At 37.6% G+C, this 16,059-nt stretch overlaps 1 protein-coding gene across 1 annotated transcript in view; it reads right to left on the bottom strand.

The window, feature by feature from the left end:
- MCTP1 (multiple C2 and transmembrane domain containing 1) overlaps nt 1-16,059 on the bottom strand; it is a 550,845-nt gene that overhangs the window by 290,143 nt on the left and 244,643 nt on the right. Inside the window, exon 2 of the mRNA XM_065936796.1 lies at nt 9,248-9,362. Within this exon, the coding sequence (XP_065792868.1) occupies nt 9,248-9,362 (115 nt within the window). The remainder of the gene's footprint in view (nt 1-9,247; nt 9,363-16,059) is intronic.

Here is a 16,059-nt window from a genome sequence, read left to right on the forward strand (position 1 = left end):
GGTTTGACTATATCAAATAGTTGTACCAAAAATGTATACCCATTCTTATTCAGTAAATGGTGCCAATGACCTTTCAAAATTTATGAAAAAGGTAATTTTGTATACTTCATATGATCTAATTTCAGAGAACACATAACTAAATTCCTGAGAATATTTCTCTCTATAGGCATAATGCACTGAAACCCATGAACACATAAAATTTCCTTTATCCTACATCGAGGAGAATATCCTTTAAGAAATCTAAATATGGAAAGCAAACACAAGTTAATTAACCTCAAGTGAATTTAAGGACACTATTTCTAATACTGGAACTCAGAGATGCACTTTTAAAACGAGTTAAGCTTAAAATCATCCTTTGTTAACAGATGCTGAATTAAATTATACTTACTATAAATTGAATTCATCTCTAAATAATAAAATCATATTTCAAATAAAAACCCACCACTAGCAAAGTCTATGCAGATTCTGAAGAAAATATGATATGTATCGATTGGCCTTGTCTATCAACTCCTGAGAACACTATCAGGCACTGAACACAGTTCCTTTGGTGGGCCGTTTTACTTTTCATGGCAATGTAGTGTTTTGTACAGGTTAAATAAAAATGTGTTGTTCTTCCAATCTAAGAATAATTAAGCAAAGCAAATTTGTAATTATAATAGCAGGAGAGATAGCACCTTTAAAAGTGGACCTAACGTTGCTAGGTGTGATACAGCAGCATTTCATATGTGGAAACATCTTTGGAGTTTCTTCAGGAAATTGGTAAAGGGTTTGCTCTATGGCTTATGGAGTTCTGGATTTACATTCACTAAAAGATGCCATCTTTTGGCCAACTGAAATTTGAAGAAAGGAATACCTCCACGTAAGCAGTGCCGCAGACAGCCTAGAGAACAGCGACTAGGTTCCTTGCCTCTGGCTCAGGATAAAGGAAGTGCTAAGACTGATAGAGGACTGCCCTGGTGATCCAGTAGTCATGAATCCAGCTGCCAAGGCAGGGGACATGGGTTCGATCCCTAGTACGGGAAGATTCCACATGCCTCAGGGCAACTAAGCTTATGCGCCACAACTGCTAAGCACAGAGCCTAGAGCCTGTGTTCTGCAACAAGGGGAGCCGTCACATGAGAAGCCTGCGCAATCAGAGAAAGCCCCTGAGCAGCAACGAAGACCCAGAAGAGCCAGAAATAAGATTTTTATTTCAAAAAAGACCAGTATAAAAAGCTTTCTAACAAAAAGATACAGTCTAGGAGTCATTTACAAAATCTCAAGGTAGAAGTTCATTCTGAGGTTTTAGTAATGATACAGCTCTAGTTATATTAGCATGAAACAAGGGAATCTTTATGTGTCAATGAGTGACCCTTTCGCACCTACGGAAATAAGGCAAACACAATAGAACATATGTGTTCTGCAGAAGCATATGCTATAAATGTATATATGCACATAGTGGATATATATTATAATATGTGTGTGTGCATACATATATATTAGAGGCTTAAGATCATAGTGAAAAAGCTATCATTAAAACTGAGTCACTACCATTAAAAAAATTCCCAATGGTAGGACAGTGGTGGAAGGTATAACATTAACATCTTTGCTTATGCTTGTGCCTATATTGAGTAAAACAAGCCTATAGTTGATTCCACCATTTGTAAGAAATGCAAAAATCGATTGACTAGCAACACATACAATTCACAGCCTCATCAGAGAAATGCATGACAGACCTTTTCTTGATCAAAATAGCTTGTTTAAAGACTGTAAACCTAAAGAAAGGGCTGCCAAGAAAAGTATCTCAGAGTCGCTCAGTTACACATCTTTCGCTGGTGATATAAATTGCAATTTCCTTCTGGGGAAAAAAAGCAACACTCATGATGCTTAAATTTATGATCAATTTTAACGGGATTAAGAATTTTTTTCTAAGACACATGAATACACACTATGTCTCTAAAATCAGGACTCTTGTGACAGTGAAATGAGAGAATATTAGCAATTATGCAAATCAAAAGGAAAAAAAAAACAAAACTGCTCCCAGGCAAGCCTGGATATATGGCAATCTTTCCATAAAAGAAACTCCCAAGGGTCAAAACCAAAGAGGACCCTAAATACCAAGCTGTGAATGAATGTGTGGGCTGGCAGCCACTCTCATGGTCAGTCCTATCCAGATTATAAATGTATGTACACAGTAAACACTACTCCCGATACACAATATATACTAGAAACATTACTATGCCTATCCATTCAGTGAAGAAATCTCTCAAAGTTTTCATAAATCACATTCTAATAATAAAATAGCTGGCAGACTCTCTAACCTGTAAAGGGCTGTTTTTACACTTAGATTATGTTTCACTTTTATCAAGATGATTTTTGAAACAGGAAAAAAAAAAAAAAGCTTTCTAATTCACTGTCTTAGATCTGGCTTTCTTAAAACTGGTATGAAGTTCTCAAGTAGCGAGGCTTTACCAAATAGTGAGAAAACAGAGGCTTGTCAGGGGATAAGCTTCTCGATCCTTTCCCATGTATCAGGTTTCTAAAGTTCTCACTCCAATTTGAAAACTCTGTTCTCAGAACACAAGGAAACTTTCCTTTGATGCTGAGATATCAGAGTCACAGTGCAGGCTGCAGGGGTTTCACACTGGAGTGAGTGAAATTCTCCAACTCAACACAGGGACTTGGGACACTGTTATAAATAGAATCACAATGAACAAGATCATGTGGATCACTTTTTTATTATCTAAATTTGTTCCTGGTATTTGAAGAGAATCGTCCTCTGTAGTGAGCTGACCTGTGTGTGCGTGTGTGCACACTCAATCACTTCGGTTGTGTCTGACGCTTTGTGACCCCACAGACTGCAGCCCACCAGGCTCCTCTGTCTGTGAGATTCTCCAGGCAAGAATACTGGAGTGGGTAGCCATGCCCTCAATCCAGGGAATTGGCCTGGGTCCTCCCAAAGAATAACTACCAGTACCTATGAACCTTATTCAGAAATGGGCTTTTTCACAAATGTCTCTAGAGTTCAGCCAGATCTTTCTAATCGTTGAACAATCAAAACTTTTAAAAGCCTCAGGGAACTGAAATGATTTATGAACATTCAAAGTTGCTAAACTTTTCACAGTTGTTCCTGCAAAAACTGTCTACATTATGTTGTATTACCATACTGACTTTGACCCCCAAATAATTTATTTCCAAAAAAAGAAAAGAGCTTTCTGCAGATAAAGTTAACTTAAGGAACATGAGATGAGATCATCCTGGATTTAGGGTGCGCCCTAAAACCCAATGACTGCTATCCTTATGAGAGAAAGAGGAGGGAAGTTTGAGACAGGAAAACAGAGGCGGATGCCATGTAGAGATGGAAGCAAAGATTGGAGTGATGCTGCCACAATCCAAGAAATGCCTGGAGCCACTGGAAGCTGGAAGAGGCAAGGAAGAATTCTTTGCAAGAGCCTTTGGAAGGACTATTTCCTACCACAACTTTGATTTCTTTGATTCTCAGACTCCAAAACTGAGAGAAGAAACTTCTGTTGTAAGTCACCAAGTTTTTGGTAATATGTTAAGGCAGCCATAGGAAATGAATGCATCCACCACAATACAAATTTCAAGTACTTAAATTGTAGAGAATTTGCTCTCACCAGGCATGTCGACACAGATTGCTCTTACTTTTCTAACAACGTAAATAATCTTGTCAAGATATGACTTTCAAAATGTGATAGATGATAATGCAGTCCTGAAAAGCCAAACATAATTAAAATATAAATGGCATTTTGAAAAATAACTAGGCATGGCAATTGCCAACGGCTGCTAGAGAAAACAAGGAACTCTGTTGAACTGGAACTTCAAATAAAGAAATAATTTTTTAGTATAAGAATACTCCAAGTCATGCATTATTTCTTTTTCATTGAGTAAATTTGACATGCAAAATTATATAAGCTTAAGCTGTACAGCATGCTACTTTGATATATTTACATATTGTATAATAATATGTTTATCATTATGATGATATTTATCATCATATTATCATGTCATATTACCTAATTATATTACAATGTTATTGTCTATATTCATCATACTGTGGATTAGATTCACGAGATATATTTACATTAACAGATAATGGATTATCTGAAATTCGAATTCAAGCATCGTGTTGGGACTTCCCTGTGGTCCAGTGGCTAAGACTCCATGCTTTCAATGCAGGGGCAATGGGTTTGATCCCTGGTCTGGGAATTACCCTTGTGGCTCAGCTGGTAAAGAATCCACCTGCAATACAGGAGACCTGGGTTCGACTCCTGGGTTGGGAAGATCCCCTGGAGAAGGGAACGGCTACCCACTCCAGTATTCTGGCCTGGAGAATTCCAAGGGGGTTGCAAAGAGTTGGACACGACCGAGTGACTTTCACGCTCATGTTCTGGGAACTAAGGTCTCATATGCTGCGCTGTGCAGCCAACCAAAACCAAAAAAAATAAGGCATCGTGTGTTTTTGTTTGCTAAACCTGGAACCCTGCAGTTGCAAACACAGACTGCACATTTCACTCAAAGTCATAAAGCTAATAAAATGTGGAGATTGGCTTTGAAAGTATGTATGACAGACTCTCCAAGGTCATGTGCTTTCTGGTCCATGAGGCTGTTCAAAGCAGGTATAATAAAACTTAGGAAAAAGTAGCAGCACTCCCCAAAGCTATCTGGTTGTTCTGTAAAACAGGTTGTAAAAGTGGAAGAAGGACGGCCAGTTATGACTGCTCAGTGCCTGCTATGTATAAAAATTCTGATATAAAGTTCAAACAACCTTCTAGCGACCATGGGAAAGGTTGAAATGAGTTTTCCCTTCCATTATTTAGTGCAAGGGTGACAGGGGACATGCAAGACACAGGCATTTGGGTTTTGCTGGGCAGTAGGTGAGGGCATCAATGTAATAAATAACAAGAGAGTACAATTTCTGCTAATTCTGACAGCTACACAAATATTTTTGCCTATAGCCACATTTCCCCAAAATCCACAAGGTGCCATCATTAGTCTTAACATTGCAATAATTTTTTGAACTCCCTCACCCAGTTTATCTCAGATGCTATTTGACATTCCCTGAACCAGCTCTCCCATCTTCCTTTCCTTCTCTAGTTCCACATTCATAATCCCAAAACTATACTCCTACAAGGCCATAATGTTTCCCTGATTGTTTGCTCACTGTGCATTATCCATCTCTATCTAATTATCATTTATACATGTCCCAATGCTATCTATCCAATCATATGTTTAACATCATCTGTTATTTACAAGTGAATCTATGATGTTTTAATCAATCCCAAACTTAACTCATATGTGTCTCAATGCTATCTATCCAATCATATGTTTAATATCATCTGTTATTTACAGGTGAATCTATGATGTTTTAATCAATCCCAAACGTAACTCAGGTTGTTTCCTCTGTCTGTGTATCTCCTCTCATATCTACCAAATAAAAACTTCATAAATATCAGGCAAGTGAGTAAGACAGTGAAGCTGGGATAGAGTCTGCATTTTAAACACTTGGGGATAGTCTTTACTTCTGTAAAGTAGTATTTTCTCTCCCTTATTTCTTGAGAACATGGTCACCTCGTTTTATCTTTAAAAAGTTCCTATTTGGGGAAGAGATGTCTATAGAGAATAATTTGCTACCACAAGAAAGACGGTGGTACACACACGATGCCATCTAGACTCACAACTGTGAAGACATGAATGGTGGAACAAGATGGTGCATGCCTTGCCCAAAGGACGGCTGCTAAGTAGCTCGGATTACTGGCATCATATGTTGCAAGAGTTTGCCTGATGTTTTCTCATGATGACATTGACTTTATGCATTGCTGACAAGAATGCCCCAGTCAGGATGTACCTTTCTCAACAGGAGGTCCATTATGTCTGTTAGTCTCATCACTGCTGATGTTAACTTTGCACTTGGTTAAAAGAATGTCTTCCAAGTTTTTCTACTGTAAAGTAACCTTTTCCCCTTTGTAATTCACACATATCTTGGTGGGAGAAATACTCTGAAATGATGCAAATGGCCAGTTTCTCATCATAATATTGCATATATAGTTGGTAGCTCAGCTGTAAAGAATCCACCTGCCATATAGGAGGCACAGGTTCAATCACTGGGTCGCCAAAAACCCCTGCAGAAGGAAATGGCAACCCACTCCAGTTTTCTTGCCTGGGAAATCCCATGGACAGAGGAACCTGGCAGACTACAGTCCATGGGGTCACAAAGAGTCAGACATGACTAAGAGACTAAATAACAATTTTAGCATCAATGGATGATTACTGCCTATAATAATTATTACAGCGACGCTTGTCAAAAGGTGATCTCCTATTTCTATTTTCCCATTGACATTTGTTCATTAGAATTCCACCATAAGGAAAAGCTTTACCTTATCCCACACTTGTTTATTTATTCAGTTATGTATTTATCATGGTACACAATTATCTATGAGCTCATAGACATCTGTATTTATCATTACCACTATTTATTTTGTTGCTGAATTGTACCAGCTTTGATCATTAGGAATGCCTTTAAGTTGGCTCCTATTTCGCTTTGACATTCTGCCATCCATTTTTGAGTACTTTATTTTTTGGCACTGCAAAATGTCCTGGGCTCGTCTTGTACTTTCCCTGCCCTAGATCCGCAACCAACCATTTCACCAGGAGCCCTGCTTACTTCTACCAGGGGAACTGTATTTAGAAACCAAGATCAGGGCCAAAAGTGTACAGATTTCCACTTTGTCATTACAACTTTGTGATGGCTTCCAGGCCCTCTCAGCAGATAGCTTACACACATCCCTATCCATCTTACTTCCTATCTGTATACATATAAATAAGAAACCATAAGTTCCTACTGCTACTTTTCTAACACCACAAGGTATATTCTAGCTTTCCCCCACTCCATGTATGTAGCTTCTTTCTCCAACAATAAGAAATCTGGGTCTTCTTATCTACAATATATTTACTTAGGTGTTCATGCCTACTATATTCAGGATGTAGTTTCAGACTTGACAATCATGCTTTGAAGTACATCAGTTATATCTAGCTCTTTTTGTCTTGAGTTTTACAGTGTATAATCAAAATATGGTTTTACTTAATCACTTAGATTAGCTGTTTTATTCCCCATCCCCCTGAGGAGTGGTTCTGGTTAGATATCAACCAGGATGTGTGCATCTATCAATCTATCCATCTATCCATCCATCTACTCATTCATTTCTTTCTGTAATACTGCTGTGGTTAAAGAGTTAGAATCATATAAGAAAGTTTATTGAAGAAAATGTCAACAAACTTCTTCCTTACCCTTTTTAACCCATTCCTATCCTACATTCTAAACACCTATTCTTACAGATATTGTGTATGTTATCAGTCTCGTTTGTTTCTGAATTTTAACTTCTGATAGTTCTTTTTGAAGGAACGAACAGATTTCCTTTATACTCCACTCTTACCTAAGTTTCATACTGTTGATATTCTTAGCACTTTGACTTTTCATTTAATAATAAATCTGGTAACTCTTTCCATATCAGTTCCTAGAGACTTTTCTTATTTATTTTACAATTGCATATTATTTCATCCTGCAAATGTACCAAGGCTTATTTAACCATCTCTTCTATTTATGGGCATTTTGTAACTATAAAAAAATTTGCAATAAATAATTATGTGTTTATGTATTTAATGTTACTGGGAAGACATATCAAGGACTAAAATTTTTGATCACCTGATGCCTGGTTCAATTCCATTTTAGATCAAATAAAGCAATGTAAAAGATTGCTCTGAAGACTAAAAAATGATTTTTATATCTATATAGAGAAATATTATATAATAGCACTGTTTTTCCCTCCAAGCTAACTGTAACTTCTTTGGAGACCACCATTTCAATTCCATATATATTTGTCTTCAGCTACTAAAAGAGAAAAAACTAAAGGTGTTCATTGGTAAGTCGTGTCCAACTCTTTGCAATCCCATAGACCATAGCCTGCCAACCAGATGGTTAATTATGAAAATTCCCCCCTGTTTAAATTCTAACTTTTCTAATCCTACTTTCATTCATTAATAATATTCTGACATTTACTAGTTTTTGCTTAAATCTATTATTTGTATCATTTTTAATCTTAAAAACCCCACTGCTACATTAATCATTTTCTCTGTTTTATGTTTGTAGAGATAGGAGGGGCTTCCTCGGTGACTCAGATGGTAAAGAGCCTGCCTGCAAATGCAGAAGACCCAGGATCAATCCCTTGGTTGGGAAGATCCCCTGGAGAAGGGCATGGCAACCCACTCCAGTATTCTTGCCTGGAGAATCCCCATGGACGAGGAGCCTGGCGGGCTGCAGTCCATGGGGTCGCAGGGAGTCAGACGTGACTAACCCGCCATGGTCATGTTTGCTTCCTTTCACGTCCTAAGTGCGGATGTCAATTAGGGTAGGAAAGGAAAAAACAAGATTCTGTGATGCCAGGAGCACTCAGGGTTATCTGACAAGGAGTTAGAGGCTAAGGAACTTTCCTCCTTCTCAATGGGAGGAGTTAAATTCAAACTCAGTTTCCTTTAGGAATGTGGGCCCTCAGGGCCTTCAGATCTCCACATCTGGAAGCTTGAAACATGCAAAAGATGCTACAAAGTCTGTTTAGGGTCTACCTTTTGTCCTGCCCCTAACCAGGGTTCAAGGAATAATTAATGTACCCTAAGCTAGTTCATCAGGAGACGACTTTGGGATATGCAATCCAGGAACTGAAGAGTATTTGCCTTGTCTTCCTTTTCATCATGGTCTACAAAATCCTGTTAATCCACCATGGGATCATTGCCAGGTACAGTCAAATTTAAGAAAATCCCATGTTGGGAATCTCCAAAGTTTTGGTGAGATGTGAGTCCTAGATTGTGCAGTTTTATGAGAGTCAAAGGAGCAAATCTATGCAGCAAAAAGAATTTCTGGTCTGTGAAAAGGTGAATTCCAATATGGCTTCAAATATGTGCCTCATCTACTCAACTGATTCTGTCACTAATTATATATAATGCAGGGTCTAACTTGTCAGCAGTGTGACAGGGACCTCACTGTCTGGGTTGGGATGAGTCCAGAGTTCTTGAGCTTGTATCATAACCTCTTCCTCCACGGTCACAGATGTCAGACAACATTTTGAGCCACATCATTGAACCCAGACTTCTAAAATTCACATTACGGTTGATCTTTCTTAACTTAAGAAACCACAAGGAAAACAAAGTTTGTCAAAAATACATAGAATAAGCTTCCAGGTGATGCTGTTCTTACCTCCTCTATCTCGGGCAGCTAAACTTTGACCCCTTCTTAATGTGATGTCCAATTGGTACATTCCGGGCTCAGCCAAAGGGATATCTGCATTACTGGTTCCAGCAGTATTTATTTTCTGAAAAGCAAGAAATATATATAAAAATTAAATTTATTATGTCTATTTTCTCCCATGAGGGACCATGTATAGCTAAATGCAAACTCTAAAAAGCAGTCAATATAATAAATCATTTTGTGAATTCACACAGTAGCATCATCACCCAGTTCTCTGAAGGTTTCGAAATTCATGAAATTCTTTAGACTCAAAATAAAGACACAGTAGTTACAGGAATTCTTGTTTTGACTCAGATTAGAACAACAAATATAATGTGAAAAACATTTTCCATGGGAAGCCCCACATAATTCAACCAAGGAAGACTAACACAGAAATAGTGTCTGAAGTAGAGATATAGTCAGTGATGAATGGAGAATAAACGTGTGTGAGAGCAGTTGACTTCCACAAAACTAAGTGGAAAATGAAAATGATTTATTCAGGTGGCTTTGTTGATTCATTTATCCACGCAAAGGAACACATACTGATGGATTACACGTGTCTATTTTAGCCCCAACATAAAATATGATATAATTATACAGAAATAAATTCACCCAGCATTTTGACAGTACTTGCAAGAAATAAATTCTCAATAGGGCTAAGTTCCTAATGCTGCTTTCCATGGAATAAAAGTGTACAAGCTATTTTTAGAAAAAAAACTCTCTGCAAGGCTATCTCTATAGAATATCTTTAGCAACAATATACTAGGCATTGAGTAACAAATACACTTGGAAGAGGAATAACTGTATATTAAAACAACATAAGAGAAACATATAGTAAAAACTTTAGAGATCATATTTTATACTTTCTGACATGTTGAGTCCAGTAGGAAAACTTACTTTTCTTTACATGTTTGAGATGACTTAAAATTCTTATTTTTATTCCAATTCAAAAATAAACATACTTTTAAAAAAACTTTTGAAACTGAATTTTATTGTCACATAGATAAAGTTGTTAAAATATTAAACTACCACCACCTGATTCAAATGCACACTTTGCCCCATGCCTGTGTGCCCACTTGCAGACTGCTCTTATTAAATCTTTATTGGTTTCTAACTATCAAGAAATTAGGAGAGGGTTGATATCTGACCTGAGGAAATAATATGCTCACACAAACGAAACAAAATATTAATAAACTGAAATTAAAAACAGCATAGAAATTTAAGTCTTAGAGTATTAATTCCCAATGCCACTGAGAACAAATTAACTCACTTAAGGAAATCAAATGTCCCATAATGGAAGAATATTTAAAAGTATTTTTAATACCCAATAGGAGTCCTTCTCAAGGTTCAGCAGTATATTTATCTTCTAATTATTGCTTAAAAATTTTTTTTTCATTTATTTTTATTAGTTGGAGGCTAATTACTTGACAATATTGTAGTGGGTTTTGCCATACATTGACATGAATCAGCCATGGAGTTACATGTGTTCCCCATCCTGATCCCCCCTCCCAGCTCCCTCCCCACCCCTCCCTCTGGGTCATCCCAGTGCACCAGCCCCAGCTCTTGTCTCATGCATCCAACGAGGACTGGCGATCTGTTTCACACTTGTTAATATACATGTTTTGATGCTGTTCTCTCAGATCATCCCACCCTCGCCTTCTCCCATAGAGTCCAAAAGTCTGTTCTATACATCTGTGTCTCTTTTTCTGTCTTGCATATAGGGTTATCATTACCATCTTTCTAAATTCCATATATATGTGTTAGTATACTGTATTGGTCTTTATCCTTATTTCTGGCTTACTTCACTCTGTATAATGGGTTCCAGTTTCGTCCATCTCATTAGAACTGATTCAAATGAATTCTTTTTAATGGCTGAGTAATATTCCATGGTGTATATGTACCACAGCTTTCTTATCCATTCGTCTGCTGATGGGCATCTAGGTTGCTTCCATGTCCTGGCTATTATAAACAGTGCTGCGATGAACATTGGGGTGCACGTGTCTCTTTCAGATCTGGTTTCCTCGGTGTGTATGCCCAGAAGTGGGATTGCTGGGTCATATGGCAGTTCTATTTCCAGTTTTTTAAGGAATCTCCACACTGTTCTCCATAGTGGCTGTACTAGTTTGCATTCCCACCAACAGTGTAAGAGGGTTCCCTTTTCCCCACAACCTCTCCAGCATTTATTGCTTGTAGACTTTTGGATAGCAGCCATCCTGACTGGTGTGTAATGGTACCTCATTGAGGTTTTGATTTGCATTTCTCTGATAATGAGTGATGTTGAACATCTTTTCATGTGTTGTTAGCCATCTATATGTCTTCTTTGGAGAAATGTTTGTTTAGATCTTTGGCCCATTTTTTGATTGAGTCATTTATTTTTCTAGAATTGAGCTGCAGGAGTTGCTTGTATATTTTTGAGATTAATCCTTTGTCTGTTTCTTCATTTGCTATTATTTTCTCCCATTCTGAAGGCTATCTTTTCACCTTGCTTTCCTTTTTTGTGCAAAAGCTTTTAAGTTTAATTAGGTACCATTTGTTTATTTTTGCTTTTATTTCCAATATTTTGGGAGGTGGGTCATAGAGGATCTTGCTGTGATTTATGTCGGAGAGTGTTTTGCCTATTTCTCCTCTAGGAGTTTTTTAGTTTCTGGTCTTACATTTAGATCTTTAATCCATTTTGAGTTTATTTTTGTGCTTGGTGTTAGAAAGTGTTCTAGTTTCATTCTTTTACAAGTGGTTGACCAGTTTTCTAATTATTGCTTTTATAACCCAAAATAAAAAGCTTAATATATATAAATATACTTCTGTATGTGTGTGTGTGTATATATATATATATATATACACACACCTAGTATATATATATGTATACTAACTAAGTGAAAGTGACTAACATTTTGACTTCTGGAATGATGAAAGTGAAGGTGCTGCTCATTCAGTTGTGTCTGACTCTTTGTGACCCTATGGACTATATAAACCACCAGGCTCCTCTGTCCTTGGAATTCTCCAAGCAAGAATACTGGAATGGGTTGCCATTCCCTTCTCCAGGAGATCTTCCCACCCAGGGATCGAACCTGGGTCTTCGGCACTGCAGGAAGATTCTTTAACATCAGAACCATCAAATGATATACATGGATAAGGTAAAATATTATATACCATTCTGGCTCTTTTAGATTTCAGTTTTTGTGTGAACAAAGTATTATATTTTGCTCATTATTTCACAATTTATTGAACTTAAAAATATCATGGGTACTTTTTTAATCAGTACATAGAGATCTATCTTATTTTTTTTTAGATACTCCATTTTCCACAGTGCGCAAATGCTATAATTTCAGTTATACTTCTAATGAACATATGAGTTGACTTCAGTATTTGCCACTTCAAGAACTTGTGCTTTTATTTCTCTTATAGGATGCATTTTTTCCAAAAAGGTTTAAATAGTTCACACTCCTACTGAAAGTGCACGAGTGCCTATTTCCTATACACTTGTCCGCACTGAACATTACCAACTTTCAAGTTTTGTGGGTAAAAATATTATCTTTCTTCAAAACACACTTCCAGCACTATGGTAAAGTGTCTTGAATCTAGCGTAAATGGCAAGAGTGATAGCTCTTCGTTGGACCACACAGAAGATCCCCACTTAGAAAGGGGAAGCCAACCAGCACCTTCTGAATGCCTTTTCAAAGAACAGTTTGTATGTGGGTTTAATTAATAAGCAAGATTTAAATTAAAATCCAGCAAACATGTAAACTACTATGTTCTGAGCCTTTCTTGAGGTTCTATTATATACACTGTTTCAAAATAAACAAATGCACTAACAAATATTAAATGTAGTTACTTTCTAAAATATGGAATAAAATCTATAGCAAAGTAGAAATTTTGTACCCACCCTGCATCCTCTTCTAGTGTTTTGACAGGTACTTTAAGGCAGAAAAGTTTGAATGCTCAGATATCTGGTATTTTTGTAGATTTCATTGCTCTATTCAGTGTTTCTTGGAGTTTAGAGTGAATAATTTATAGAGTGCTTGGTTTAACATTTTAAAATGCTTATTACACTACATGGGCAAATTAGGGACCTTGTGCAGCCATGAAATAAAAAGACGCTTGTTCCTTGGAAGAAAAGTTATGACCAACCTAGACAGCATATTAAAAAGCAGAGACATTACTTTGTCAACAAAGGTCCATCTAGTCAAGGCTATGGTTTTTCCAGCAGTCACGAATGGATGTGAGAGTTGGACTATAAAGAAAGCTGAGCGCCAAAGAATTGATGCTTTTGAACTGTGGTGTTGGAGAAGACTCTTGAGAGTCCCTTGGACTGCAAGAAGATCCAACCAGTCCATCCTAAAGGAGATCAGCCCTGGGTGTTCATTGGAAGGACTGATGCTGAAGCTGAAACTCCAAAACTTTGGCCACCTAATGCGGAAAGCTGACTCATTGGAAAAGACCCTGATGCTGGGAAAGATTGAAGGCGAGAGGAGAAGGGGATGACAGAAGATGAGATGGTTGGATGGCATCACTGACTCAATGGACATGAGTTTGGGTGGACTCCGGGAGTTTGTGATGGACAGGGAGGCCTGGCGTGCTGCAGTTCATGGGGTCACAAAGAGTCGGACACGAGTGAGTGACTGAACTGAACTGAAAGGTAATTTTAATTACACTAGGTTTTCCACTTTTGCTGTTTGAAAATTTAATACCTAGTTAAGAGACAACTTGGCTGGATTTATATTTATTGGCTTTTAAAAGCTTGAATAATATTCAATTCTGTGTGTGTGCTTTACAGATCACATTTTTTCTCTATTCCTTCTCTTATGACAGACATTTAGGTTATTTCCATATTTTGGCTACTGTGAATAATGCTGTAATAAAGGTAGTAGTGCAGATATCTCTCCAAGAAATTGATTTCATTTCCTTCAGATGTATACCACCTTCTCCATCTTGTTCTCCATGTATTCCTGCCCAGTCTTCAAGGACCATTTCATTAACACTTTATATATCTCTTATCCATTACCATATTATATCTCAAAATTTGCCATTTTAGATGATAAACACTCTGTTCTCTGTTGTGAAAAGTTTAAGGATCTGAGCACAAAGTGTGATGGAGACTATGAGGAGAGAAGATGTCTTTAAGGTCGCAAGACCCAGCTGAGTAGACATATACACGGAGATCGGTAACAAATCTGGCTACTCCATGGGTATTTTGGCCTCTCTCCTCTCCTGCGTCTGTGGATGGCATCTAATCTGTTTTGGCACCTTTAGTCAAGAGACTTCTCCTCAATGCACTGCTCTAAGCCAAAATTAACAGTTGATTACAATTACATCTAAACCATGTCCACTCAAGAGCTAGGATTAAAGACAGACTATAATATATTGGAGTCATTAAGTCACTGGGGGAGCAGGCAAAGAAGACCAATTATTATGGGGAAAGAATCTGAGGCAGCTTCATAGCAATGACAATAGAGCAGTTTGAAAACAGGAGTAAGACTTGACAAAGAAAGATGTAGGAGAAGGGCGGATGGGAATATCAACACGAGCCAAATGCTGAGTAGTCACAAGAGGGTGCATCAATGGATTGTGTGAGAAATAAGGTAGAAAGGAGGACTGATGTTCAGTCATGCCAGCCTGAGCAAAGTTTCCAACTGTGGGCAAGAGGAAACTCTCATGGGCTCTTGAAGAGAGAAGCAACATAGCCAGGACTCACTGAACAAAGATTTAATGGCTGTCTTTCATGTTTCCTGCTCTGGATAAAGTGACTAGATTCCAGAGAGGAGCAAAACTTGGCCTTTTCTCTATGTAGGCTGGATGAGAATAGAGAAACCCTGTGGATACAGGAATTATTTTAAAGGTTTTACAACAGTTTAAGTCACAAGGGCTTGATCTAGTCAGTGGTGATGGAAATAAAAGATGACTTTGAGAGATATTGAAGAGAGTCAGTCAACTGAATTGTCAACTGATAAGATGGAGGAGATATGGGAAAAGGATAGATGAGTCACACAGAAGTTTGAGCTGAGCTGCTGGGAGACTGGTAGTATCAGGAAGAGACAGCAGAAAAGAGAGGAGTAGCAGGTTCCAGGCCACCTCTGGGTCAACCTGTAAGGATACCCCCATTCTTGGAAAAAAAGAAAATCAAGAACTTAGACAGATCTAGAGATACGTCTCCCCTCAGGCTCACTGAAATGGCACCAAGAAGAAAACTGGGTTATGGAGGGATATTAGAAACAAAGTTTTTATGGGTATAAAGCATCTTTTTCAAATATTTAAGATCTCAAATGTAAGGACATATTAGGAAAGATGTGTCTGAAGTACCAGGCACATACATAGCTCTAAAACAAAACCGTTTTTTTGTTTTTTAAAGATTTAACATTTATCTAGTGACTATTACAGGAAGTTCAAATATTCCCTCCCTCTCACTAAACTGCCATGTCCCACATTTAGATGAATGTTGCTATCTTTTAACCACTTTATTGAGGTGTGATTGAAATGTCAAGGCTGTACATATGTAATTTATACAACTCCATGAGTTTGGGAATAGGCATACACCTGAGAAACCATCACCACCATCAAGGCCAAAAAACCACATGCATCCCCTTCCAAAGTTTCCTCCCACCTCTTTATGATCCTGATTATTATTTGTGTGTGTATGTGAGTGTGTATCTATGTATGTGGCAAGAACACTTAACATGGTCTACCATCCTAGAAAATTTTAAGTATACAATACAGTACTGTTACTTATAGATAATATGTTGGAGAATAGAGCTCCAGAACTGATTCATCCTGCATAACTGAAATTC

This window comes from Muntiacus reevesi, chromosome 1 (assembly GCF_963930625.1).
Source record: "Muntiacus reevesi chromosome 1, mMunRee1.1, whole genome shotgun sequence".
In the NCBI taxonomy this organism is placed as follows: Eukaryota; Metazoa; Chordata; class Mammalia; order Artiodactyla; family Cervidae; genus Muntiacus; species Muntiacus reevesi.